This window comes from Pseudonaja textilis, chromosome 3, assembly GCF_049901715.1.
Source record: "Pseudonaja textilis isolate UNSWEBS1 chromosome 3, rPseTex1.2, whole genome shotgun sequence".
Classification (NCBI taxonomy): Eukaryota; Metazoa; Chordata; class Lepidosauria; order Squamata; family Elapidae; genus Pseudonaja; species Pseudonaja textilis.
In genome coordinates, this window is record NC_141992.1 from 5,435 (window position 1) to 31,230 (window position 25,796).

At 47.6% G+C, this 25,796-nt stretch overlaps 1 protein-coding gene across 2 annotated transcripts; it reads right to left on the bottom strand.

The window, feature by feature from the left end:
* On the bottom strand, nt 1-25,783 carry LOC113450542 (lysophosphatidic acid receptor 6-like). Of its 2 annotated transcripts, none has more exons than XM_087928759.1 (2): nt 22,568-25,783; nt 1-3,781 (listed from the first exon to the last, which is right to left on the bottom strand). In XM_087928759.1, the coding sequence occupies exons 1-2, from the start codon at nt 22,766-22,768 to the stop codon at nt 2,723-2,725; spliced, it is 1,260 nt and encodes a 419-aa protein (XP_087784885.1). In that variant the 5' UTR covers nt 22,769-25,783; the 3' UTR covers nt 1-2,722. The 2 variants fall into 2 exon arrangements, with proteins under 2 accessions (XP_087784885.1, XP_026577552.1); XM_026721767.2 differs by lacking the exon at nt 22,568-25,783 and adding an exon at nt 12,265-12,383.
* Nucleotides 25,784-25,796: the final 13 nt, after the last annotated feature.

Here is a 25,796-nt window from a genome sequence, read left to right on the forward strand (position 1 = left end):
TCGTTGAAAGCAAAGAGGATTTATTAAAAAGAAATAACAAGATGGTTTGCAAAGTGCCGGTGGTCTTTAGAACCTCACCAAGCAGGTTCAAAATCAAAAGCCACACCTTTAAAACCTCAAACCATTCTTTATATACAGTTTCGTTTCATCACCCAAGTTCCCTCCTTCTTGAGACTCATTCCCTCCCAACTTCAAACTCATTGGATTTGCCCTCAGGTGTTGCAGCTGATCCTAGGATGTCTCCAGGGTGAATTGTCTCCTTCCGCTATGTTCTCACCCTCTGTACCTCTTAGTTTGGCTGCCCACGTGGCATTTTTTCCCCAGCGTTAAGGAATGTAGCATCCCCTCATCAGGGCCTCTTTCTAACTTCTGAAGATACAGTTCTTAAAAGCTCATCATATCCTACCATTTTTCCAAAGAGATTATAACAATGCCCCCCCCAAACATAATAATATAAAAAGGCTTAATGGAGCATGTCAACAGTGTAAAACAAAGCATGTATATACAGGGAGATATATTTCATTTGATAACAGATTAACAGAATTGGAAGGGACCCTGCAAGGTCATCTAGTCCAACCCCATTTGTGAAACCTTTAAGCATCTTCTATACCATTTTATTTTTGAATTTACTTATTTCTTACACCCTTAAACCCCAAACTGGTCAACTGTGATCAGACCCCGACAAGATCCAGTGGGTAAGCTGGCAGCATGGAAAAACAATGGCAGCACCAAAGACAAGAGAGGGAAGAAAAACATAAGACAGGAGGTCTACTTAAGGGACAAAGAGTGCGGAGACCAGACGTTCAGCCCCCTGGAGGGACAGCGCCAGAAGTGAGGGTGAGGGTGAGCAGCACTGGAAAGGCACGATGGGGAGGCAATGCCCGTGGAGGAGCCAGCAGGAATGTTGGCAGCGAGCAAAAGCAGCAGCAGCGTGTCGAGGTAGCAGGCACAGGAAGGCCAAACGATCAAGTCTGACAAGAAACGAAGAACAGGCAGGGAAAGCCCCTGCCAGTCCTTGGGGAGGAAGAGGAAGAACACTTGGGAAATGATGGCGTTGCCTCTTAGGGGCAAGGCCAGGCTCTGTTCCCCACCCCACCCCTGTGAAATGGAGCAAATCCACTCTGGGCCAGGAGAAGCCTTCCTCCCAAGACCCTTCCATCGGCAGAAAAGGCAGCGGGTATTTGGGCACCAGCAAAGAAACAACCCCACTTTTGAGCTACACATATTTTCCACCATTTCTAATGTTAAGATGTCAAATGAATGGTTATAAGTCCAGGTGGGTTTATTTGAAGGTGTATTTCCTGATCTTCTCCTGCGGTCAGTCCAAAAGGACAAAACTCCAGCCCTAAGACTGAGGCACGACAGGCCATTCCAAGTGCTCCAGGCTATTTGGGGTAATGGTTAAAGGTGCTGGTCTAAAATCCAGAAAGCCTTTCTCAGCCCAGCCTACCTCACAGGGTTGTTGTTGTGAGGAAAATAGGAGAAGGCAGGAGCAGGTAGTCTGTTCCCCGCCTTGAGTTGTCTATCTAAAAGCAGGCAGGAGAACCAAATGGCACGGCCTCCGTCTCCGTGAGGTGAATCGGTCTCCTTGCCAGAGCCAGTCTTTCACAAGGCGACCATGCCAGTTGAGGGCCTCCTCGATCTGGCTGGTGCCTCTTCCCAGCTCAGGAAGGCCCAGCCAGGAGCATGGTGGCCTGTGGAAAGTACAGAGTTGATGCTGGGACCCTCAGGCTTCTCTCTGGCTGTTCTCGCTCAGGCTCCTTTGGGATCCCCTTTCTCACAAGGAGACTGCGAAGAAACAGGGGAGAGAAGATGGCGGCAGCTGGGGCCCTAACCCTAACCCCTAGCCCTGAACGATAATCCCCACCCTAATCCTAATTCTGACCCTAATTCTAACCCTTAAACCCAACCCAACCCTTAACCCTCAACCCCTTTTTTCAGTGCTTTTGCCTGTATCTCAGCAGGCTACATTATTGGTTTGAAAAATTTGATTGTCACCACATAAATTCTAGCTACATTACATTGTAGCTTTTTCCTGTTAATTAGCAAATTGCAGCTCATGATATTACTTCGGATTTCTTTGCCCTTACAAACATTTTCTCACAAAAGTACCTGTGTGAAATATTTATCTTAGAAGGCAGCCAAAAAGAGTAACGGGGGGTGGGGGTTTCAGTCATTCTGCTACCCAAGGACCTTATTTTTCCTCCCATCAAACAAGAGTCTAGTAAATGAATTAAAAGAGATTGAAATCTTACCAAACGAATGGACAGATCACAATCCGATTCAGATAGTGTGGAAAGGTAGACTCCAAAATTAAAAGCCTCATATACCTGCCCTGCCCTCCTCTGTTTAAAATGGTTTTGAATAAGAAAAATAATTTGAACCACAGCTATTCCCCACCCTGATCATTTCCATCAGACTCAGAAGAGCAACCCCACAAGGAGACCCTCACAATGAAGGAGGGGCCGGGTGGGTGGGAAAGAGCACCCCCTCCCCATCGTGTCCTTGGGTGGTAGCAGCTCATGTTTGGAGGGGCCCATCCTGGAAGCAGGGGAAAGGCAGATGAGCACCATCTTGAGTCTCCTTTGCTTATTCGTTTCCAGTCCGTTCCTCGTACAAGTGCTAACTTCACATCCGTGTAACTGTGATGTGCCTCTGTTCCTCTGTTCACACAGTGTGAACAGAGCAGGCTGTCAAGTTGAGGGATGGATTTTCTCACTGCTCACTGCTCTGTGACGGCACTGGTGGCTTCTCCAGAAGAAGAGGCCTTGCTAGCAATCCACCTGGGGAGCCCCAGAGGCCGTTGGGGGCTCCCTGGCTGACAACAGCCACACTTCCACCAGCCGGATTGCCGGGCAAATCGCTCGGCAGCAAAGTAATAAACCAGTGGGTCCAGGCAGGCATTGAGGCTGGTCAGTGCCATAGTGATGCGGCGAGCCACGTAGGTGGTGCGGACGAGGGTGCAGCCACCCAGGACACCCACCCGGCCCAGTGTGTGAACCAGCTGCACAATGTGATAAGGTGCAAAGCAGACCAGGAAAACGCCAAGGACCACCAACACCGTCCGCAGGGCTTTGCGTTTTGCTGCGCGGGAGCTTGCCTGCAATCCAGGGGAAGCCAGGAGGCGCCAGGCAATCAGTGGGTAGCAGACACCAATCAAAAGAAGAGGCAGCAGGAAGCCAACCACGGCAGCGAAGATACTGATGCCTGAGATGCGCCCCTTCCAGGAACTGGAAGAGAAATTTTCAAGGCAGGCCGTGCGGCCATTGGTGAAACGGCTGGTCAGCGGCCCACGGAGGGCCAGGAACAGGATGGCCGCAATGAGGACCAGCCATACTCCCAGAGCAGCCACCAGGCGGTAGCGCAGCTGCCGGAACTGGAGGTGCTTCAGTGGATGGACCACAGCTACGTAGCGCTCGAGGCAGATGCAGGCCAGGAAGAGGGAGCTGCCATAGAGGTTGGCGAAGAAGAGGCAGCCGGTGATTTTGCAGAGAGCTTCACCAAAGGTCCAGTCGTTCTGGTGGGCGTGGTAAGTGATGCGGAAGGGCAAGGTGAGCACAAAGAGCAAGTCAAGGATGGCCAGGTTCACCAGGAAGACATTGGCCGGGGCAGTGGCCGACTTGGTCCAAAGGAAGTAGCCCAGCACAAAGAGATTCCCCACCAGGCCGAGGAGGAAGACCAAAGTATAAACCACGGGGAACAGGATGTACTGGAAGTCTGCACTCTCCGAGCAGGGAGGCGTGTTATTGGAAGGCCCTCCGGAGTGGTTCCATGGCAGCAACTGGGACAGAAACAAAAGCATTGTATCATTTAGTGTCCCTTTAGTGTTCCTTCTATTTCCTCCAACTCAGGACCCTTTCCCAGGCTCCTGTGCCTTTATGTTAGGTTTGAAGACCTGGCTGACCACAGAAGCCAGACCTTGGATGCCTCAAGCAACTCAGAAGCACAGAGCGATGGCCAATATTTGTTTAATTAACACATTCCCACGACCACCTGCCTTACTTTGGGCAGCAAGCACAGAGGTCTGTAACTGAGTAATATCAGCACATCAGAAGTACTTAAATCCATGCTGAGAGATGACGACACCCAGAGATTTATACAAAATAAACAGCTGGAAGGGATTGAAAGGACACATTGACATGAATCAATCTAATCTTTGCTCTTTGCTTCTGTTAAAGAAGCTTGTACTATTTTGCTAAGTATGGGAATCGTTTGTTAGGAATCCATTCAGTAAGAGAACTGTATCCTTTTCTGTCTGGTTTCTCGCCTCTGCAATTTGCTTCAGAGCTAGACACATCCTTGGAGACAATTCCCAGGAACATCCTGCTCCATAGATAAGGGGGTGGGGGGGCTGCCTAGGAGCACGAACACACAAGGACAAGGGATACTGTGTAAAATCACAAAGTATGGACAGAGCACGGACAAAGAATGCTCTGTGGATAAAGAAGGGGAGGGCACGGGCAAGACATGGATAATGAACCTTTGTCTCTGATTGGATAAACTTTATTTTTATCAGCGTAAAATGTATATAATACTCTGAGCCACTCTCGCACGGTGTGGCTATCCTTACATGCATTTTGTCTATATGTTTTGGGCATAGTTTTGTCACCCAACCCTTTTGTTTTGGCCAAGGAATAAAAAAGCTGTTATTTTTGCAAGCCTCATCTCGAGTCTCACTCTCTTTGGCATCTCTGCGGCTCAGGGAAACTTCTGGGACCTTACAGGACCTTGGAAGGCTTCTAGTCCATACCCACCTGGATCAAGCAGGAGACCTTACACCACTCTGGACAAATGATCCTACCCTACAATCCTACCATACCTAAGCAAGATTGAATCAACAAAGAAATAACCAGATAAATAAGTAATTGTACAGAGTGAATATTCCGATTGATTGGGTTTACAATTGAAACAATCTATTTTGTTCTCTCCCTAGGAAATAACCCCCCCCCCCAACTTAGATAAATGGCGACAGCTTGACGAGGGCTGGTAATCCAGTTTATATCTTCTGTTTCTGATAAGAGTGATGAGAAAGCCTCTTTCACCAAAGCTATGCAGCAGGCAAATGGGACTTTGTAGGCCTTTGTGGACCCACTGAGATGAAACCCACCAGTGGAAAGCAAGGAATGAAGTGGAACAAGATGGACTAGAGAGGAGGAGGACGAGGAGGAGGAAGAAGAACGGTGTTCTCTGCAAAGGAAGCCCACTTGTGTATTGACATTTGTGAATCTGAGCACAAGAACATTCAAGACAGAACAGAGAGGAGGCAGGAAATAAGTGGGCTATGGTGCTACAGGACCTGATTACAAAACTCACAGTTGTTATAAAATAAGAAAATTCAAAAATAAAATGTAGGTGAAGAGAATAATAGAATAGAGCATTAAGAAGATAGTTGCTCTATAGACATTTGCTATCTTGATGTAATCCTTCTGTAAATATATTTTCAAATGTATTTAAACATGTACCTGCAATCAATTACATCCTTCTGTATCAAGTAATGCCACCCCTATCTCCTCCAGGAATTGGTACTTATCTCAAACTGTCAAGGCAATTCACATACACATTTGACATCACAAAAGACTAGAGTGATCAATTAGGAGGACAATAGGAGAAGAGATAAACCATTGCCCTTTCTTTAATCAATTGAAGTTAGATTTTGTTTTTCAAAGCATCAGCTTAAGTTTACCAGACTTTTACTTTGCATAGGTGAATATGTTAGAGATGCATATAATCATTATGTTGTTCTACGAAGAAGTATGTAACATTAATATGTAACAAGTGTGGGGTTAGGAATAGATATTTCTTTATCCTCAGAAAGAGGCCCTGTTGAAGGGACATTCCTGAATGCCAAGTAAGATAAGATGTGATGGGAGGTCATTGGGAGGTACTGAAGGAGATGATGCGGTCTCCGTAGGACATTTCGGATTAGCTGTGCTCGGTCACTGGGTCGATGTAGGAGAGGCATGGGGGCGTCAGGATAGAAGAACTATAAAATGTAATATATTGAAATCTTAAGTGTGGTTCTTGGCTCAGACTTCATGTTGAGGTCAGCTGGGATCCTACCACTCTTTGCAAACAGCTTAACGAAATAAAATCTCTGTGTTTTCACCAATCCAAGTTTTTTGTCATTTGGATTCATTTCCAACACAGGGAGACTTAACCCAAATGGGAAAGTTAAGTTCTCGGGACCCTTGCTGGAAAACTAGCTCATCTCCCTCAGTGGTCCTGCGGCCAGTTTCACTCTCCAGAAGGATGAAGAAAGAGCGAGCGGGTGGGCTGGGACTCCTAGCTCTGTTCCTGCTGCCTGGAGTGGGAAAAGCAGAGGGGAGCCTAGGAGAAAGTGACCAAGAAAGGGACATGGAAGCACCAGTATGCACTGGGCTTCGGGGCAGCCAGTTTCAGCAAGCTTAAAGAAGTCCTGGATGAGACCCCATGGACAAAACAATCGGGAGAGATGTCAATTTCTCAAGCATAAAGCAACAAAGGTGCAATCAATCAAACATCCTTCCGGTGAGAACAAAGATGCGACTCAGGCTAGAGACATGTTCTGGATGCATAAGGAGCATTTAATTAAGTTACAAGTCAAGAGGAAGTTACAAGTTGCTCAACAGTTCAAAGAAAGATTAACAGGAAGTGGAAGATGGGTGCAATTTCCAAGAAGGCATACCAGCAGATAGTCCCTAATATCTGCAGAGTTAGGAAAATTAAAGATTGCAAGAAAAGCTAGAAATAACATTTACCCCAATTCCTGTAGCAAAAGAAAATCAAAGAAAGGTTTAGGGTCTAGACAACTTATAATACAAAATAAAAATATAGAAACCACTAGCCAATTAAGGTTACAAAAGATTAAATGCAGAGTAAAAGATGAATTTAGGGCGGAGTAGGGAAAATGGCTTCTCAATCACTGCATCAACCATCTCCAGCCTACGGCTTCCCCATCAGGGCACCAAGCCAACTGCAGAGCCAGGAGGAGCAAGAGGTTCCAAAAAATGGGGGTGGGGGAGGGTGGGGGGAGAAAAAGTTCTTTTCCCTTCTCCCTTGGCCGATGGGGTTTGCTCAGGTTGCTGCTGCATTCTGGGCCAATAATAGCTCTGGGTTGCCCATGTAGTCAGTGTTGCAATAATCCAGGCACGAGATGACCAGGGCGTTATTGATTGTGCACTGGGCCTCGTGATCCAAAAGAGGGGACAATTGGTGCAAAACACGAAGTTGCACAAACGGTTTCCTCGCCACGAAATCCACCTATTTACATCAAATTTACATCAAATTTACATCAAATGCCGCCTATGCGATAATCTAGCCCACCCTGCCTGCTTAAATGCAAACAAAAGCCTCGCTGATATGGTTAAAAATTCAGAGACATTCTTTTATCTATGTCCATCATAGTTCCCCTTCTTTTCCCCCTTCGCCTTAACTTTTGTTGTTTTAAATGTTCATTAAAGATGGCCTCTTCTTTACTCAGCTCCTCTTCTTCTGACATTTCTCTTTGTTCTTCGTGCTCTAAGATCGCCATTTGTAAAAGTTGCAAAGTCAGGTAAAACACTTTGCCTTCTTCTTGTAACATTTCTTTCATATTTCTAAGTTCCAGTTTTAGTTCCAAGATAAGATCTGCCACTTTTCACTTTTATCCAGTAGTTTAATTTGACCAAAGTCTGTAAAATTTATTTCCAACTATCAGTTTTTATTAATTCCTCTTTTAGGTTTTCCAAGTTCATCTCATAGTTCAGTGTCCATAAATTAAAATTTGCGCCAAAGTTACCAAACAATCCCGAAATGGTTTCTTCCTGCTTTTTTCTTTGTCTTAGTATTCAATAATCCACTTTCATTTCCCAGGGTCTCTATTTTATTGTGTCCTAATCCGTTAATTTGTTTCAAATAAGTCCTTGAAGGTACCAGATTTTTAAAAGGAAAAAGGAGTAAAGGGAAACAAACATTTCCTTTGGCCACTAGATAGCATTCTCCGTTATGTCTAAAATCAACTTTTTTTTCTCCCGCTCCCCCCCCCGACCCATTTCGGGCTTTTAGATTTCAAAAGTTCCAATAAGTCCAAGTATCAATTACTCTTTTTTTTTCCCTTGACACATTCAGATATGGCTTTAATTATGCATTTTTAGTGTCAGAGCCATATGTTTAACCCATATAAGCATAAATCTCTTTCTAGCTTGTTCCTTTTTAAGGTTCAAAGCCACTTTAAGCTGTCAGAATTTCTTTCTTCACTTCATTGTACCCCACTTCAATTAACTCAAAAATGTTTTTTGATTTAATTCCGGGGTACCTTTTATTTAGAGATTGCACTCAATTCTCCTGGTTTCTGTGCTGTCCTTTTCTTTTCTGCTCCTGAACGATCTTATCCCAATCAGTTCACCTCTTCAGGGTGGCCATGTTGGCCACGGCTACCGCTGTCTTCGGAGGGAAATATTGCCAAGGCAAGGAGGAGAGATGCGGCTCCCCTCACCCAGCTGGTAGTCTCCCCCCTTCCGCACCACCTCTACGGGATGGCTCCAGCCCCAAATCGAGTAGATAGGGGCCCTCCGATTGGAGAGCACGAACCGAAACCACGGATGATCGCAGATTTTGGTCCATCGGTGAGGGAGTCCAGCCCAGTTTTCTATGTTTCTAAGTACATTTTGTAATGGGTCCGTCTGGGGCAGACATCCAGGATTAAGGATGATAAATATTTACAGGCCCCTCACTTCCTGGACAAAAACAGTTTCAACTCCTACCCTCAAGAACAGTTTTTCCCCCGAATGCCATCACTCTGCTAAACAAATAATTCCCTCAACACTGTCAAACTATTTACTAAATCTGCATTACTATTACTATTAATCTTCCTTCCTTTCACCCATCTCCTCCCATATGACTGTATGACTATAAACTTATTGCTTGTATCTTTATGATCTTTATTGACTGTTTCTTAGTATGATTTGATTGCTTATTGTATCCTATGACTATCACTAAGTAATGTACCTTATGATTCTTGACTCTTGGCGAATGTATCTTTTCTTTTATGTACACTGATAGCATTTGCACCAAGACAAATTCCTTGTGTGTCCAATCACATTTGGCCAATAAAGAATTCTATTCTATTCTATTCTATTCTATTCTATTCTATTCTATTCTATTCTATTCTATTCTATTCTATTTTCCCATTCAATTAACCAGAATGAACTTCTGAACACCAAATGTATCAAAAGGAATCCTTTATTGAGATGAGACAATTCATGTAGGAATTCAAAGCAGCATCTGAGGTCCCTCAGGCATACAGGGATAGATAAGGGAGTTCAGAAACCCCTCCCCTTATCTTGATGTGTATTTGGTGAAACAAAAGCCAGTATGTTAATTCCCCCCTCCACCCCTTCTGTAGAAACAATATTTTTCACAGTTTCTCAGGGCATACCTAATTCCCCCCCACCCCCTTTTTAGAACAAACTTTTCCAGAGATTCCTAGGACACAACTCACTGTGGAATTTGTATGATCTTCTCATCTCCTGGCTGTGCCTCTAAGAGGTGACAGGTTCCAGCCATCTGGCTTTTTCCTCTCCATTGTATCATGCTTGGGTTATACAAATTTGATATAAGATTAAATATATTCAGGTTACATCAAGAAAGGATTTCTTTATCAGTCTCTCCCCCACCCCCCTTTTCTTCTTCCACTGAAGAAATGACAGATACATGGATCTGACATCTATCCTATCCTATCCTATCCTATCCTATCTCTGGATCCCAAGACTCCACATATTCACAGCTGTTGTACCAGGGTTCAGTCGAAGGCTGTTTTCCCCCAGAGAGGCCCATGGCCTCCAAGCACCATGAAAGGGCAGCTACAGCATCACTTGGGTCAGCAAGGATAGAGACACAGCGCTGAGCAGCCTATCTCAACCCCTGGTGTCACATGATCTCAGCCAGTGGGTTTCGTGACCAAAGACCGCAGAGAGCGCACTGAGCCCCCTGGTGCTACACAGAGCAGCAGTTTGAGCTGGATCTCTCACCCCCTGTCAGCACCAACTGGAACCAGCCACGAAGAGAAGAATCAAACCAGTGCCACACTGCATTGCCCAATCCCAAAGACTGCAGCCAGCCCCAAATGCTTGATGGTATCAAAAACCGCTGAGAGGTCAAGGAGAGCGAGTTGGTGGAGCCAACTCTGACCTCAGTTAATTCACGCTTTACTTCTGACCCTGTTTCCCCCTCCCCTCAATATGTGTCATCAGTCACATTCCCTAACAAAGCAATTTTGGGATTGTAAAAGTCCCGCCCTCTGGCCACTGTGGGTTCCTGTGGAGACGACCTTGGCATATCAGATGGAATGTGCCTTGTTTTGGCTGAGATACCAGCTCCTTGATGCAGCAGTGAAGTTCGCACACCCATCCCCCTTGCCCATGACAACTTGACATTCAGGGATGCTTTGCGAATTGACACTGGAGCTGTCGTGCAACCACTCTTGGGACAAAATTGGACTAAAGTTGTCCTCCAGAGTGAGGGTCTAATGATGGCTGCCACCAGCAACTCCTCCTGATGTGTTGTATTAATCACATTACTACATTAATCATTGCCTGCACCCATGCAGAAGTCACCATCCTGGAAGCAGGTAACTGAGAGCATTTGTTGAGTTCAAAGCATAGAAGAGTTTATTACTGCTATTTATACAAAATAATCTAGTCAACCAATGGACAAAGCTAAACTGGCTCAAGATACGGACAACAGAATTTCAGGGGCGGGGGAGGCTGGACCTGGGTCTCTTGTGGCCACACAATGATTCCAAACTGATGACACATTTAATCCCGCCTTCCAGCTCAGTTGCTTCCCTCCTACAAACTTCCACTAACCAGGAGGGACAGGAGTCTAACAAGCAAGAGGCTGCTCTGACACTTCCTCAGGTCCATTCCCTCAGGTCCAACAGGATCACATTGCTCCCAGATAAAAGTGCAACTCTATTCCCCGGGCATCTCTAATGGTTATTATCTGATGCTTGGTCTCTAAACAAGAGCAAATCTGAGCACTTTTGTCAGGTGTTGCACACATTCCTCCAAGTGGCACAAAGCTGCCATAAATGAGTTTAAGCCTCAGGAGTGACTCAACGATCTGGAAGGACCTCTACTCCAATGCCAGGAGCCACTGTGGTTCCTTGCAGTCATTCGGATCCTGGACCCGTTCAGGGCCATCTGTCCACATGCAGATCTCTCAACCATTTGTGATAGGAATTGGCCCTCCTCCTCCACTCCTTGCCCAGCTGTGCTCTCATCTATTGTGGCATGTCTTTAAGCAACTGGGGAGTTATTACATTATCCCTCTGATCAATGCCCCACTTCGTTTTACTCAGACTAGAAGAAAGACGCTTACAAAAGGTAGGTCTCCATAATGGAAAGGAAGGCCCTGTCAGCCGCTCTGCCTCCTATCCAAGCCATCTGTGCCTACGCAGCTTTTGGCCAAGGAAGTCTGAAAAAAGCAAATTAAAGAAGTGTCCTTCGCCCTCCGTTACCACAAAATGCAGTTGTTTGGCAACACACAGGCTTTGTAATGAGAGCAGCCTGGAGGAAGGAGGCAAAGAACGCAGGGGGGGTCTTCTATAAGGAAGAGATCGAATTTCTGCAAGTATGACACTGTCATTCAGCGTGGTGAATTAAATCTGTGGACTTAGCAATGATGCCAAGAGCTTTGATGAAGTCCGGGTGTTTGGGGAAAAACACAAGTGCTTTGGGCTTCACCTGACAAACGGGCCAGAGGCCACCAGGAAAACGATAAGCGATATTCACCTTTTGAAGCTTCTCCTAAACCTTCCTGAGGAAACCATGGCTGCTGACGGTTTCCCCCCCCCCCACACACACCCCAGGTACAGAAAAGCAGGAATCCGTAGGCTTGTTCTGGCAGCTGCAACATGGCAACAGCCATGAACTTTTCAAATGAAGTCCCAGAGAACGGAAAAGGGTCAGGATCAGAGCTGGATCAGAAGCAGCTCTTACTTGCCCACCCCCAAGACCCTGAGGCTGGCGGGGGGCGGGGGGCATTGTTGGCCTTCCTTTTCCTCCACGGTGACAAAGTGGCAGTCGGAGGAGTGGCTTTTCTTCCCAGCTGTCCAGAGTGCTGAGAACTTTCCCGTCCAAAGAACAGAGGGGGGGATGGGGGAGGGGGGGTTGGCATCAAAAGTGGTTGGAAGCTGGGCCAGAAACCCCCCCCCCCATTCTACCCTCTCTTCTTCTCCAGAAAGTGTGGGGTCCTGGCAGGTGACCCCCACCGTTGCCATCCCCCTTCCTTCCCACTTGCCCATACCTCTGGGAGCTCCATGGAGGCGGCTGCTTCTGCTGTGGGTGGCTGTGCCAGGACTGCCTGCTGTTCCCCTGGCGTGCTGTAAGCTCCCCCCAGCTCAGTTTCCTCCACCGCACATTCCAGGAAGACTCATTTTCGGCCTGCCCCCTTCCAGCTCCAGGAGGGGGAAAGCCCAAAGAGCCCCCTGGCTGGCCCCTTCCCTGTTCCTTGTCTGCCTGCTGTCTGGAGGAGGGCAAAAGGTGAGCCTGGACCCTTCAGATTCTCCCATCCAAATGCCAGCGTCGGGGGGGGGGGCGACACCAACTCAGTGGCAGCACCCCGTTTTCATTCACTCTCCCCATACATCCCTGCCCTGTTCTCTTTGGTAAGCCAGAAATGCCCAGAATTGCGCAAGAGGTCTGTGTGCAATCACAAGTTTTCTTTCTGGGCTAAAAGAGGGAAGTCCAGAACAAGCAGCAGGGAGGGAGGGAGGAAGGGAGGAAGACACACCAGCCCCATCAGCACCCCCACCACCCCGCCTTTCTCCTCCCCACCTACCCCCCGCCCCCCACAACACAACTCCTTTGTGTTCCTTTGCCTCCCTTTCTCATGTGTACAACGTATTCTTAGATCACCTGATTTTTTAAAAAACAAAACTGAAACTGGGGATTGTAGGAAGGCAAATTTGACTAAACCAAGAGAAAGGGTAAATAAGGTATTCTGGGAAGGAAACCTTAAGAGCGAAGGTTTTGCAGCAGTTGGGACTTTCCGAAATGGGAATCACGGATGGCATCCCATCAGGTGATGTCAGTGAAGAAGGAAATCATCTAAAGAAGCTGATGTGGTTGGACAAGCAGCTCACAAGAAGGAAAGCGTGACTAAGAAAAGATGCTTATAGAAAATGGGGTGGTGGTGGTGGTGGTGTCCCATACAAACAGCGACCTCTCCAGAAAAGTCTGGATGAGGCCAGGAAGGCGAAGGTAGAAAATGAGCAAAGGTTGGCAAGAGAGGCAAAATTTAGGAAGACCAATTCCTTCACAAATGTGTCAGTCGCAAGAAAAGGTCAATGGAGGCGATGGGTCTATTGCTGATTGTAGATGGCAAAAGCTGACCAGGTGACCAGGAGAAACCAGGAGAATGCAGGTGCTGTTTTGACTCTGGAAATAGTGATTTCAGGAGCAAGGAAGGGAGGAGTTTGCAGGTGGGGTGGGGGCTTTGGGAGCTGGGGGTAGGCGCCACAGTTTTGTGCTGGTTCCTGTTCTTCCTTTGAGGCTGGTCTCAACTGGTGGGGAACGAGAGGTACTGCAGGGCTCACTGGTCTCTCCACCCCTTTTGAACATCTTCATGAAACCTCTGGGTGAGATCATCCATCACACTGGGACGATGTATCATCAGGATGCAGAAGACGTCTCTGGCGAATCCAGAGATGTGCTTGGAGGCTATGGGGGCTGGATGTGGGACAGGCCTCCTGTTAAGGTGGAATCTTCTGTTTCTGAAGATTCACCTTCTCTGGTTCTAGACGGATCCGGTGTGTAAAATGGGGGACTTCCTGGGGGAGTCACAACTCCTGCTTGAGGAGGGGGAGGGCAGTTGTGGCTAGAAGGCCCTTTGCCTAACTTGATGTTGTGGGTCAGTTATTCCCCTTCCTGGATTGAGAGGCTCTCCTTTCCATCACTCATGCCCTGGTCCTCTCCTCCATAGGCTACTGCAATGTTGCTGCCCTTGAAGAGCATCCAGAACCTGCAGCCGGTGTAGGATGCAGCAGGAGGAGCCGTTTTAGGCATCCTCAGAGTGGCGAGCTGCATATATAACCTCTGCGATGCAAGCAGCATTGGGTGTCAGTGCGCTTCCAGGTTGCCATTCAAGGTGTCAGTTATTACCTCTAAAAACCTTAATTTCATGGAACCAAATGACCTGGAATCTTATCTCTATCTCATCAACCTATCCCCTCAGGTCAAATAAGGAAAGTGTGTTGTGGACCCTGTGGGTTCAAAGAACTTTGTCGGGAGATCTGCAGAGAGAGTCTCCTCTGCTGCTGCCCCTGCTCTGTGGAACACCCGGCCTCCTATCTTCTCTTCGCTGATGATGTAAAGCTATTCAACACCACAGACAATACTGCTACCCTTCAAAAAGACTTCGACTACGTATCAGAATGGTCAAGCAAATGGCAACTTCAAATCTCAACAAATAAATGCTCTGTCTTACATACTGGCAGAAAAAAATCAGAAAATAAAATACAGGCTGAATAGCCAAGACCTTGTTGATGATCCAAACTCTGTCAAGGATCTTGGAGTACTCATCTCAAATGACCTAACTGCTAGAATTAGAATTATAACTTTTATGTCATTGTGCAAGTACATCGAAACTGTGGATGCAGCCCAGCAACTGTTTGCAATACAATAAAACCAAAGCACTTAAAAATGAAGATAAGAAAGATCGAGTACCCATATCTCCATTTGCAATTTGAGAGTACAATATCTACGAATATACACAAAATATACATCCAACACTGACTGTAATGCTTAGCCGAGTATAATACACAAGAGATGGATTGTACTGTAATATGTTATTATACATCTGAATGGGGTATTGAGATTTCACATCTTAATGAGGTAGTGACTTTGTGTTTATTTGTGGTTTGGATGGCCCAGGGAAAGAAACTATTTGTTAGTCTAGTGGTGTGGGATTTTATTGACCTAAAACGCCATCCAGACGGCAGCAGGTCAAAAAGATAATTGCCAGGATGTTTTTTAGGGGTCTTCTATAATGGCCTTGATTCTGCTTTGGCAGCGGGACCTGGCTAAGTCTTCCAGGGAGGGCAGAGGGCAACCAATGATCTTTTGAGCTGTGTTTATCACCCTCTGTACAGTTTTCCTGTCCTCAACTGTGGAGCCTGCATACCACACACCCAGACAGTATGTCAGAGTGCTCTCCACAGAGGTTTTATAGAAAGCCAGCAACAGCTTCTTATCCAGATTGTTCTTCCTGAGAACCTGCAGGAAATGCAGCTGCTGCTGAGCCTTCTTCACTATGGCCTTGGTGTTAGGGGACCAGGAGATATCAGCTGAAAAATGGATGCCAAGGAATCTGATCGTTGGGACAGTTTCCACTCGTTCTCCGTTGATGATGAGTGGGGTGTGGTCCTGTCCATGTTTCCTGAAGTACATAATCAGTTCTTTGATTTTATGGACATTCAGTGACAGATTGTTTTGTGAACACCAGATAGACAGGTTCTCTACTTCTGACCTATATGCAGTCTCATCCTCTCTGGAGATGAGACCAATCATGGTCGTGTTGTCCGCAAACTTTATGATGGTGTTTGTTGCGTGGCTTGGTGAGCAGTCAAAGGTGTACAAGGCATATAGCAGGGGGCTCAAGACACAACCCTGGGGGGAACCAGTACTGAGTGTAATAGTGGAAGAAAGCTGGGGGGCCAAGTCCAACAGACTGTGGTCTGTTTGTCAAAAAGTTCTTAATCCAGGAGCATGTGGGGGTCCTAGAGCCGACTGTAACTACATAGCCAAAAAGATGTTAAGAGTTGTTAACCTAATCTTATGTAGCTTTTTCTCTGGTAATATTACACTAATAACTAGAGCATACAAAACATTTGCTAGACTTGTGGGAATAAACTTTGACTTGGGTATTGGGTAATGATTAGTCTAAGACCTTATGCATACATGCTTGCTTAAAGGTCACTGAGATAGTGCAAGGAAATTAAAAACAAACACTAGAAACAATCAAGCAGCTCAGACAACTGTAAACAAGTCTGTACTATATCTAATTATTGTAATCCACAATGTGACTATACTTGCTATGCTAAAATCTCAATAAAAGGGAGCACTGGAATTTGCTCTGGGCTCTCATCCCGAGAACACTCACTTGTGTCTCATCTTTTCCATGAGAAACCACCACAAGACTAATACTTGAATACAGCTCATCAGTCTAGAGGGTGGAGCTTGCGTCGCAGCGGTACAGCATGCGATCTTTAAGTTCTAAGATGGCTGCTGATATCTCCATTGCAGGACGGTCCCAATGGACCTAAACCATCCCGTAGAGACAGTGACAGAGGAGGGCACATCCTGTCGATTCAGGAGAAACCCTTTTTTCCCACAGGGGAGAGGCAGCCATTAAAGCTGCTGAAGCTGGGACACCTGCATAACTGGATAGGAGCATTCCTGTCAGACAACAAATGGTCAAAATTGGGAGTGTCCTATCAAATTCTGTACCTGTCAACAGTGGTGTCCCCCTATGCAGTGTTCTAGGACCAACTCTTTTCATACTCTACATAAATGACCTCTGTGATCATATCAAGAGCAACTGTGTTCTCTTCGCTGATGATGTAAAGCAATTCAACACCACAGACAATACTACTACCTTCCAAAAAGACCTTGACTATGTATCAGAATGGACAAACAAATGACAACTTCAAGTCTCAACAAATAAATGCTCTGTCCTACATATTGGCAAAATATCAGAAAATAAAATACAGGCTGAATAGTCAAGACCTTGTTGAGGATCCAAACTCTGTCAAGGATCTTGGAGTACTCATCTCTAATGATCTATGTGCTAGAGCCCACTGTAACTACATAGCCAAAAAGGCATAAAGAGTTGTTAATCTAATCCTACGTAGCTTTTTCTCTGGTAATATCACACTACTAACTAGAGCATACAAAACATTTGCTAGACCAATACTCGAATACAGTTCATCAGTCTGGAACCCACATTACGTATCTGATATTAACACAGTTGAGAAAGTCCACAAATATTCCCAAGAAGAGTTCTCTACTCCTCTGCTCATTACAGAATACCTTATGCTACCAGACTTGAAACTCTAAACCTAGACAACCTAGAACTATGCTGCCTTCGGTCCAGTCTAAGCATAGTGTATAAAATCATACATTGCAATGTCCTACCTGTCAATGAATACTTCAGCTTCAACCATAACAACACAAGAGCAAACAATAGATACAAACCCAAGGTTAATCGCACCAAACTTCATTGCAGGAAATACGTCTTCAGCAACAGAGTGGTCAATGTCTGGAATACTCTACCTCAGGGGTCGCCAACCTTTTGGACCTCAGGGACCACCAAACTCATAATTTTAGATCCCAGGAATCAGTAACTGGTTCTGTGGGCATGGCCTAATTTGTGGGTATGGCTTGGTGGTCATGTGACTGGCTGGGCATGACTTGTATGAAAATATTATAAATATTTATATAAATATTGAATTTTTTATAAGAGCAACTTTTACCCAAAATCAGGCAAAGCAGGCAGATTGAGTTGCTCAGACTCATTCAGTGATCTATCTATCTGCCATCGGCTAGCTCAGTCTCTCAGATTTGCTTGCTGTGAATCTGCAATGAATTTGCTTGCAAGCAAACCTTCAGTCCTAAGGGAAGCAGAGCCGAAGATCTAAAGACTAGCTAGAAAGCAAGAAATCCAACCATTTCTTGCTTCCTAGCTAATCTAAATCTCCTGGCACAGCAGAACAGATGATGGTCGGAAAAAGGAAAGATATAAATTTAGCAGACAAGTTTACCAGGTAAGGAGTGAGTGGGCGGGGAGGGTTCCTGCGGGCCATGTGGGCAGCGCAGCCTTGTGTTTCTGCACAGCCTGAATTAATTGCTTTGGTGGGGGGGCTCGGGGGGTAAGATTTCTCTGTGGCCCACCAAAATTTTCTCAAGGCCCACCAATGGCCCATGGCCCACCAGTTGGCGACTGCTGCTCTACCTGACTCTGTGGTTGCTTCCCCAAACCCCAAAAACTTTAACCTCAGACTGTCGACTATTGACCTCACCCCTTTCCTAAGAGGTCTGTAGGGGTCGTGCATAAGCGCACCAACGTGCCTACCATCCCTGTCCTATCGTTTATTTTTTATTTTTCTTATATGTATCAATGTATTCATAACTATGTTTTTACTTATACCTATTATGTTTGTTCTGTATATATATTTGCCTTCTTGTAAACCTGCACTTCTGATTGGCTAAACGCACAGCACTTGGATTGGTCGAGTGCGCGGCACTGATTGGCCGTTACGAAGCAACTGCGATTGGCCGAGCCGATCACGGGTGATTTGAACGGCTGTCATTGGCCGCGGCGCCTGGCACCAGTTCAATATAAGCTGCTGCGCTCCAAGCCAGCAGCAGATCCAACTTAAATAAAAAGAGCTTTAAACCAGTCACTGCCTCGCGTCTTTTCTTGGGACCGATGGGCCGACCTAACACTGGCAACGAGGATGGGATCCTGAAGCAAGACCCACATTGCACGTGGCACATGGAAAAGCAACCGGCAACATGGTCAGCAGCACCACGCCACCCGCACCCTTCAACCAAGCTGCCGAGGACTGGGAATCCTACATCGATAGATTCCTCATGTTCTTAGAAAGCAGCAACTTGAAAGACGCAAATGGGCAGAAGAAAAGGGCCGTGTTCCTGACCCACTGCGAGCTCGCAGTATTCAAGATGGCGAAGGCCCTCGCCAAACCGCTTGATGTAAAGGCGATGGACTGGGCCGACCTCGAGCCTTTGCTGCGAAGCCACTACGCACCCGCTGTGCCAACCCTCATCCACTGGCACGACTTCTACCGGCGGGATCAGAAGGAGGGTGAGAGCATCAGAGACTTCATGGCTGATCTACGGGACCTCGGGGGCCTGTGCGGGTTCACCGACCTGGACGAAGCCCTGTGAGACCGTGTCATCCTCGGCCTCAAAGACCCCGTCCTGCAAAGCCAGCTCATGGCGAGGGGCGACATATCCCTTACCAACACCCTCGCCGAGGCAACTGCAGCAGAGGCAACCAGGAAATCGGCGGCCCGCATGCGACAAACGAGCACCACGGATCGCCCCGCAACAGCCGAGACGACCTCGACCCCCGAGAGGCAGACCGAGACCAACCGCCGAGCAACCACCTCCACACATCATGGCGGTCTCGACTCCCTCACCGACTCCGAGGACAAAGAGGAAGACATCCACCAGCTCCAGACGGAACGAGACCGATGAGAGCGGCGAAGTCGTAAGTCGAGATTCCAGTGTGCCGGGTGCGGCGGCGATCATCCACGGTCGGAATGCTGGTTCCTTGACGCAATATGCCGGCACTGCGACAAACGGGGCCACATCGCCAAAGTGTGCTGGTTCAAACGGAACCACAGCCCCCGGTGTCGAGACAGCAGCCCGCAGAGACGAGACGGCACCCCCCCGAGGAACAGAGACTGAAACACCGAGAGCCGATGGAGCCGGGAGGGAAGAAAGAGGCGTTTCAACGAGGCCCAACAACGAGAAGAAACCCACCAGACGGTCGTCATCGGCCATTCTTCAAACTGGGATGGCCGGAAGGTCCATGTGGAGGTGGGCATTGAAGACCGACCATGCAAAATGGAGGTGGGTTCCAGATCCTACCTCTCCATGGTCGCATGGTGGGAAATCAAGCACTTGGTGCCAACCATCCATCGGCGCGAACTTGAAAGCCAGAAACTCATCCTCAAGGACTACCAGGGGAACCGCATCCCTGTGGTAGGAATCGGACATTTAAAAATTACATTCAAGGGATGCACCGAGATACTTCCCTTAACCATCATGGAGAAGGACCGCCCTAGCCTCTTGGGACTACAATGGTTTGCGCCACTGGGAATGAGGTGACGTGCACCAACCACGTCACCGAGACAGACTGGGAGGAGCAGCTCGCAAAGGACTTCCAGGAGGTTTTTGACAGCAGCCTAGGCAAGTACCGAGGGGCCCCAATAACCTTCAACCTAGATCCTAGCATTACCCCAATCCGCCTCAAACCCCGGCGAGTACCCTTTGCACTCAGGCCCAAGATCGATGAGCAACTAAATAAGCTCGTTGAACAAGGAGTACTCGAGCCAACGGACCATGCCAGGTGGGAGACCCCTATAGTCACCCCGGTAAAACCAGACGGGTCAGTGAGAATTTGTGGTGACTATAAGGCCACCCTCAACCACGCGCTGCAACAAAGCGCTTACCCCGTCCCAGTGGTACAGCACCTTCTGCACTCACTGGGGGGAGGCAAGATTTTCGCCAAACTCGACCTGGCACAAGCTTATCAGCAACTGCCGGTCGACAAGGAAACCGCAGAGGCACAAATCATAGTCACCCACCACGGGGCTTTCTGCTGCAAGAGGCTCCAGTTCGGAGTCAGCGTAGCCCCGGGGGTCTTCCAAAGTTTAATGGAGAGGCTACTCCAAGGCATCAAGGGGGTAGTGCCCTATTTTGACGACGTGTTGGTGTCAGCGGCTGACCAAAAACAACTGGAAAGCCACCTGAGGGAGGTGCTTCAAAGGTTCAAAGACGCAGGGCTAAAAGTCAAGAAAGAGAAATGCCAGCTGCGCACAGAAAGAGTCGAGTTCCTAGGGTACCTCCTAGACCAGCACGGGATCCACCCAACAGAAAAAAAAATCAGGGTCATCAAGGAAGCCCCTAGACCAAGAAATAAAACCGAATTGAAGGCGTTTCTGGGATTGATTAACTTCTATAATGTCTTCCTGCCCCAAAAGGCAACCGCGGCAGAACCGTTGCATAGGCTGCTCGACAAGACAGCCACCTGGAGCTGGGGAAGGCGAGAGGAAAACGCATTCAACCGAACAAAAGACCTACTCACATCGGACGCTGTTCTCATCCAATACAGCGAGACACTACCACTAACAGTGACATGCGATGCATCACCTTTCGGCGTCGGGGCCATCCTCAGCCACACACTCGCCGACGGAAAGGAAGCACCCATCGCATTCTTTTCAAGAACCCTCTCAAAACCGGAAAGAAATTACAGCCAGCTGGACAAGGAGGCCCTGGCAATCGTCACGGCCGTAAAGAAGTTCCACGGGTACCTTTATGGCAGGACCTTCTCCATCATCACAGACCACAAACCGCTGCTCGGGATCCTGGCAGGGGACAGAGCCACCCCGAACATCCTATCTCCGAGAATGACAAGGTGGTCCGAATTCCTCGCCACCTACAATTACCAGCTAGAACTTTGCCCCGGTAAGTCAATCTCACACGCAGATGCATTGAGCCATACCCCGTTACCCGATCTGGACGCTGACCCAGCACCCGCCATGTCCACCCTGAGCATAGAGACCTTACCCAATCTCCCCCTAACCGCGTCAGACATTGCCCAGGAAACCAATAAAGACAAACGTCTGGCACGGGTCTTAAACTGGGTGGAGAAAGGGTGGCCGGAAAAGGACGATGATGAACAGTTCAGAACTTTCCGGAGCCGCCAAACAGAACTCTTTACACAAAAAGGCTGCGTACTGTGGGTAGACAGGGTCATAATCCCAGAAAAACTACAGAAAAGAGTTTTGGACATGCTGCACGAAGGGCACCCAGGCATCGTCAGAACAAAAGCCCTGGCCAGAAGTCACGCCTGGTGGCCAGGGATGGACAAGGAGATCGAAGCCTGGGTGGCATCATGCAAGCAATGCCAAGAATCCAGGCCGAGCCCTCCCGCCGCCCCAATCCTGGAATGGGAAACCCCCAGAGGGCCATGGTCCAGAATTCATATAGATTTCGCTGGACCCACCAAAGGACACACGTTCCTGGTGATGGTAGACGCTTACTCCAACTGGCTGGAGGTAAGCAACATGAGAACAACCACCACCGAAGCCGTCATCAAGGAACTCAACAAGCTATTCTCAACCCATGGCCTCCCAGATGTAATTGTATCTGACAACGGGCCCCAGTTCACTGTGCTACCCTTCGAAAGATTCCTAGCGGAACGGGGGATATGGCACGCACTGACAGCGCCGGCTCATCCAGCGGTGAATGGGAGGGCGGAACGAATGGTCCAATTTACGAAAAAGACAATTCAAAAAATCGAAACCGGGGAAATACAGGACAAAATCAACAGGATGCTATTCATACAACACATAACCCCGAACACGACAACGAACAAGAGCCCGGCAGAGCTGCTTATGGGGAGAAAGCTACGATCACCACTTGACCGGCTGCACCCCACATACAGCCCAGAAAAACCCTCCGGCTCCTCCAGCAAGCACCGAACGTTCGCACCAGGAGACGCGGTATACGCAAAGAACTTCACAGGGGACCCACTGTGGATACCGGCAACGATAACCCAGGTAACGGGTCCCCGCTCGTATCGGTTACTAACAAACGATGGGCGAGCATGGAAACAACACATCGATCAGCTAAGATCGAGAACCACCGCGGGAAATACAACCGACACGCAATCACACAGAAATAGAGAACCAGGAGCAGAGGGGGAACACCAAAACACCAACCAAGAGGTGGTGGGGGGAGAAACCCCGAAAAACAAAACAGACAACCCCATCAAAAAAGAAACCAGGAATACTCACCAACCGAAGCACCAGGAGATGATCCGCTCGAAGCCTCGCCTGGAAGAAGCAGCCAAGCCAGCTCGACCAGTCACTGCCTCGCGTCTTTTCTTGGGACCGATTGGCCGACTTAACAATGTTGTAAACAATTGACAAATAAATAATTAAATAAATAAAACTGGGCATGGCTAGTCTAGTGAAGAGAAGGACCAGGGGAGACATGATAGCAGTCTTCCAATTTTGGAGGGGCTGCCACGGGGGGTGGGTGGGGGTGTCAAGCTATTCTCCAAAGCGCCTGTAGGCCAGACAAGGAATAATGGATGGAAACTGAACAAGGAGAGATTCAACCTAGAAACAAGGAGAAACTTTCTGAAAGTGAGAACAATCATGGAAGAGTTTGCCCTCAGAAGTTGTGGGAGTGCCATCAATTGAGACTTTCAAGAAGAGATTGGACTGCCATTTGTCAGAAATGGTGTAGGGTCTCCTGCTTATACAGGGGGTGGTGGTGTTGGACTACTAGATGACCTACAAGGTTCCTTCCAACTCTGATTATCTATTTTCTAAAGCACCTGAAGGCCAGACAAGGACTAATGGATGGAAACTGATCAAGGAGAGATTCAACCCAGAAATAAGAAGAAACTTTCTGACAGAGAACAATCAACCCATGGTATAGAAATTGCCTTCAGAAGTTGTGGGAGCTTCATCCCTGGAGGCTTTCAAGAAGATTGGACTGCCATTTGTCAGAAATGGTTTGGAGGGTCTCCTGCTTGGGTGGGGGGCGTTGGACTAGATGACCTACAAGTTAATGTTAAAAGATTACTAGTGTGGCCATAATAGTGTGGCTATACTTTAAAATACTAACTCTAGGCAAGTGAGAAAAAAATATAATATACAAGCTATTTGCTAGTCTACATTATGGCAAATCACAACTTACTATATTGTGTTTATTTATTACCTTATTGGGTCAAATTTAGTTACCTCTTTATGCTTCTATTTTGATAATAACTTGAAACCATCCCCTACATGACTGAGAAATAAGGAGAAATTTCCTGACAGTGAGATCAATTTATCAGTGAAACGGCTTGCCTCCAGAAATTGTGGTGCTCCAACACTCACTATTTTTTTTGAAGTTTTTGAGAAGAGATTGGACAATTGGACATAGGGCCTCCTCCTGGAGTTGGACTAGACCAGGGGTGTCAAGCTGGCGGCCTGTGAGCCGGATGCGTCACGTGCAGGCCACGCCCACCCTAGCTCCACGAATGGGGAAAACGTCATGAAACCTCACATGACGGCAACGTGATGCTGGGAGTTTGACACCCATGGACTAGACGATCTCCAATTCTGTTATTCTGTTGTTATTCCTGGCAAGTTTTGCAAGGTCATTCTGAGCCTTAGCATTCCTGACCCCATCCTTTCTGATTCAGGCTAATTGCTGGTTTTAGTTGTGCCCCACTTTCCTTTTTTTTTTATACTTATCCTTTTTGTCTCCCAGTTTATAAAACATTTCTTTATGCAACTGCTGTTTTCATATGGGGTCTCCTTTCTCTCTCCGTGGTACTGTGTTAAATCTGGGCTTTTATAATCTGATCTTGCAGTGTTCCCCAGGCATCTTCCGTTTTTTTCCCCCCCTTAGGATTTTCATTCATGGAATCCTTTCTAAACTCTATTACTTTGTTAGAAGTCAGCTCTCTTAAGTCTAAGGCACTAGTTTGATTTTGTTGAATTACTTGTGCCTGAATTATGTTGAATATGCCATGGTCACTTTCTCCCTAAGTCATTCTTTTTTTTTTTGTAGAATAGAGTAGAATTCTTTGTTGGCCAAATGTGATTGGACACACAAGGAATTTGTCTTGTGCATATGCTCTCAGTGTACATAAAGAAAATATAAATTATATTCATCAAGAATCATGATGCAACACTTAGTGATTGCCATAGGTTACTAATAAGCAATCAAAGCATACTAGGAAACAAATAAAACAATATAAATTGTAAAGATAAGCAACAAGGTTATACCGTCATAAGTGGGAAGAGATAGGTACTAGGAAGGATGAAAGGAATAATAGTAATACAATCTTAGTAAATAAGTTGACAGTGTTGTGGGAATTAGTTGTTTAGCAGAGTGATGGCCTTCGGGGAAAAACTGTCCTTATGTCCAGTTGTTCTGGTGTGCAGGGCTCTATAGCGTCATTCTGAGGGTAGGAGTTGAACACGGACTGACAGCTGGGAGCGAGTTCCTCTCGAGAAGACTAACTGTGCTTGTGCCTGCCGATTGGGGCGTGCTGGGCTAATTGGTTGTGGCAGATAATTGGGGCAGGGCACATCGGGTGTATAAAGGGGGTGGGACAGGCTAGTGATTAGCCCCAACTTTAATCTCTGTTGACTTTCATTGTCTAGCAACTGGTCAGTTAACTACCGGCACACATTTCCCCTTCCCGCTTCCTCCACCCTGCCTGGGGGTGGCAGGCCTGGGGGGGCTGTCCAGCCTTCCTTTCCCGCTTCATAGTTTTGGATGCGGGGAATGAAGGCGCCAGGCTGCTACTTTCTGCCACTTTTGATTTTTTGGGGTGGTGGTGGTGGAGGCTTTTATGCCCTTTTCATTGTTACTCTCGCAGTTTCTGCTATTGAGCTCCTGTGCCCAGCCATCCGGGGTCCAGCCCGCTCTTTTTCGGGCCTATTCCAACCTTTCCGCAGGTTCCCTATAGCGTTACCCCTATTCCTTGAAAACAAGGCACTTCTATCCAGGGTCATAAACGCTGCTTGAGCTCAACGTAGGAACAAAGGGGCCCCTGGCAGGCTCCGAACTGCTTTTAGCTGGGACCTGCCGGCGACTAGAGAAGAAACCCCCGAAACGGGTCTCTTGATTAGAGATAAGCTGCACCCAAGGGGCAGAGGAAAAGGCCTTCCTTTCGGGCGCCTCGGGTAGACCGTGACGGCCGAGTGTCCTCAGCCAGCGAGGCAAACCGGGCGACGGGGAACATGAAGGAAAACCTGGATGGGGCTTCGCAGGCGGCCCTCCCTGGACCTGCGCGCGCTACGTTGAGCCGGGAAAAGGGCGATGGGCGCGCGCCGGACAAGGCACCGCGGGAAACGAGCCTCTCGGCGGGAAGGGGGAGGGGGGGCAGGAGCAGGAGGAACGACACCCGGCGGCTCTGCTATGGGGGCGGGGCGGAGGGGCAGGAGCACCCGCCTAACGCCGGAGGGCCCAAATCTCCCTCCTCCGCAGGTCCCGCCCCTTCCGCTTCCGCTCGGC

Bases quoted from the DNA above. Each gene is read 5' to 3' on its own strand.
- LOC113450542 (XM_087928759.1), bottom strand. From the start codon at position 22,768: ATGTCTCCCCTGGTCCTTCTCTTCACTAGACTAGCCATGCCCAGTTTT. The intron at 3,782-22,567 runs GTGAGTATTCCT...TTTCTGTCCCAG, and splicing joins ATCTCCTGGTGCTTCGGTTG to TTGCTGCCATGGAACCACTC.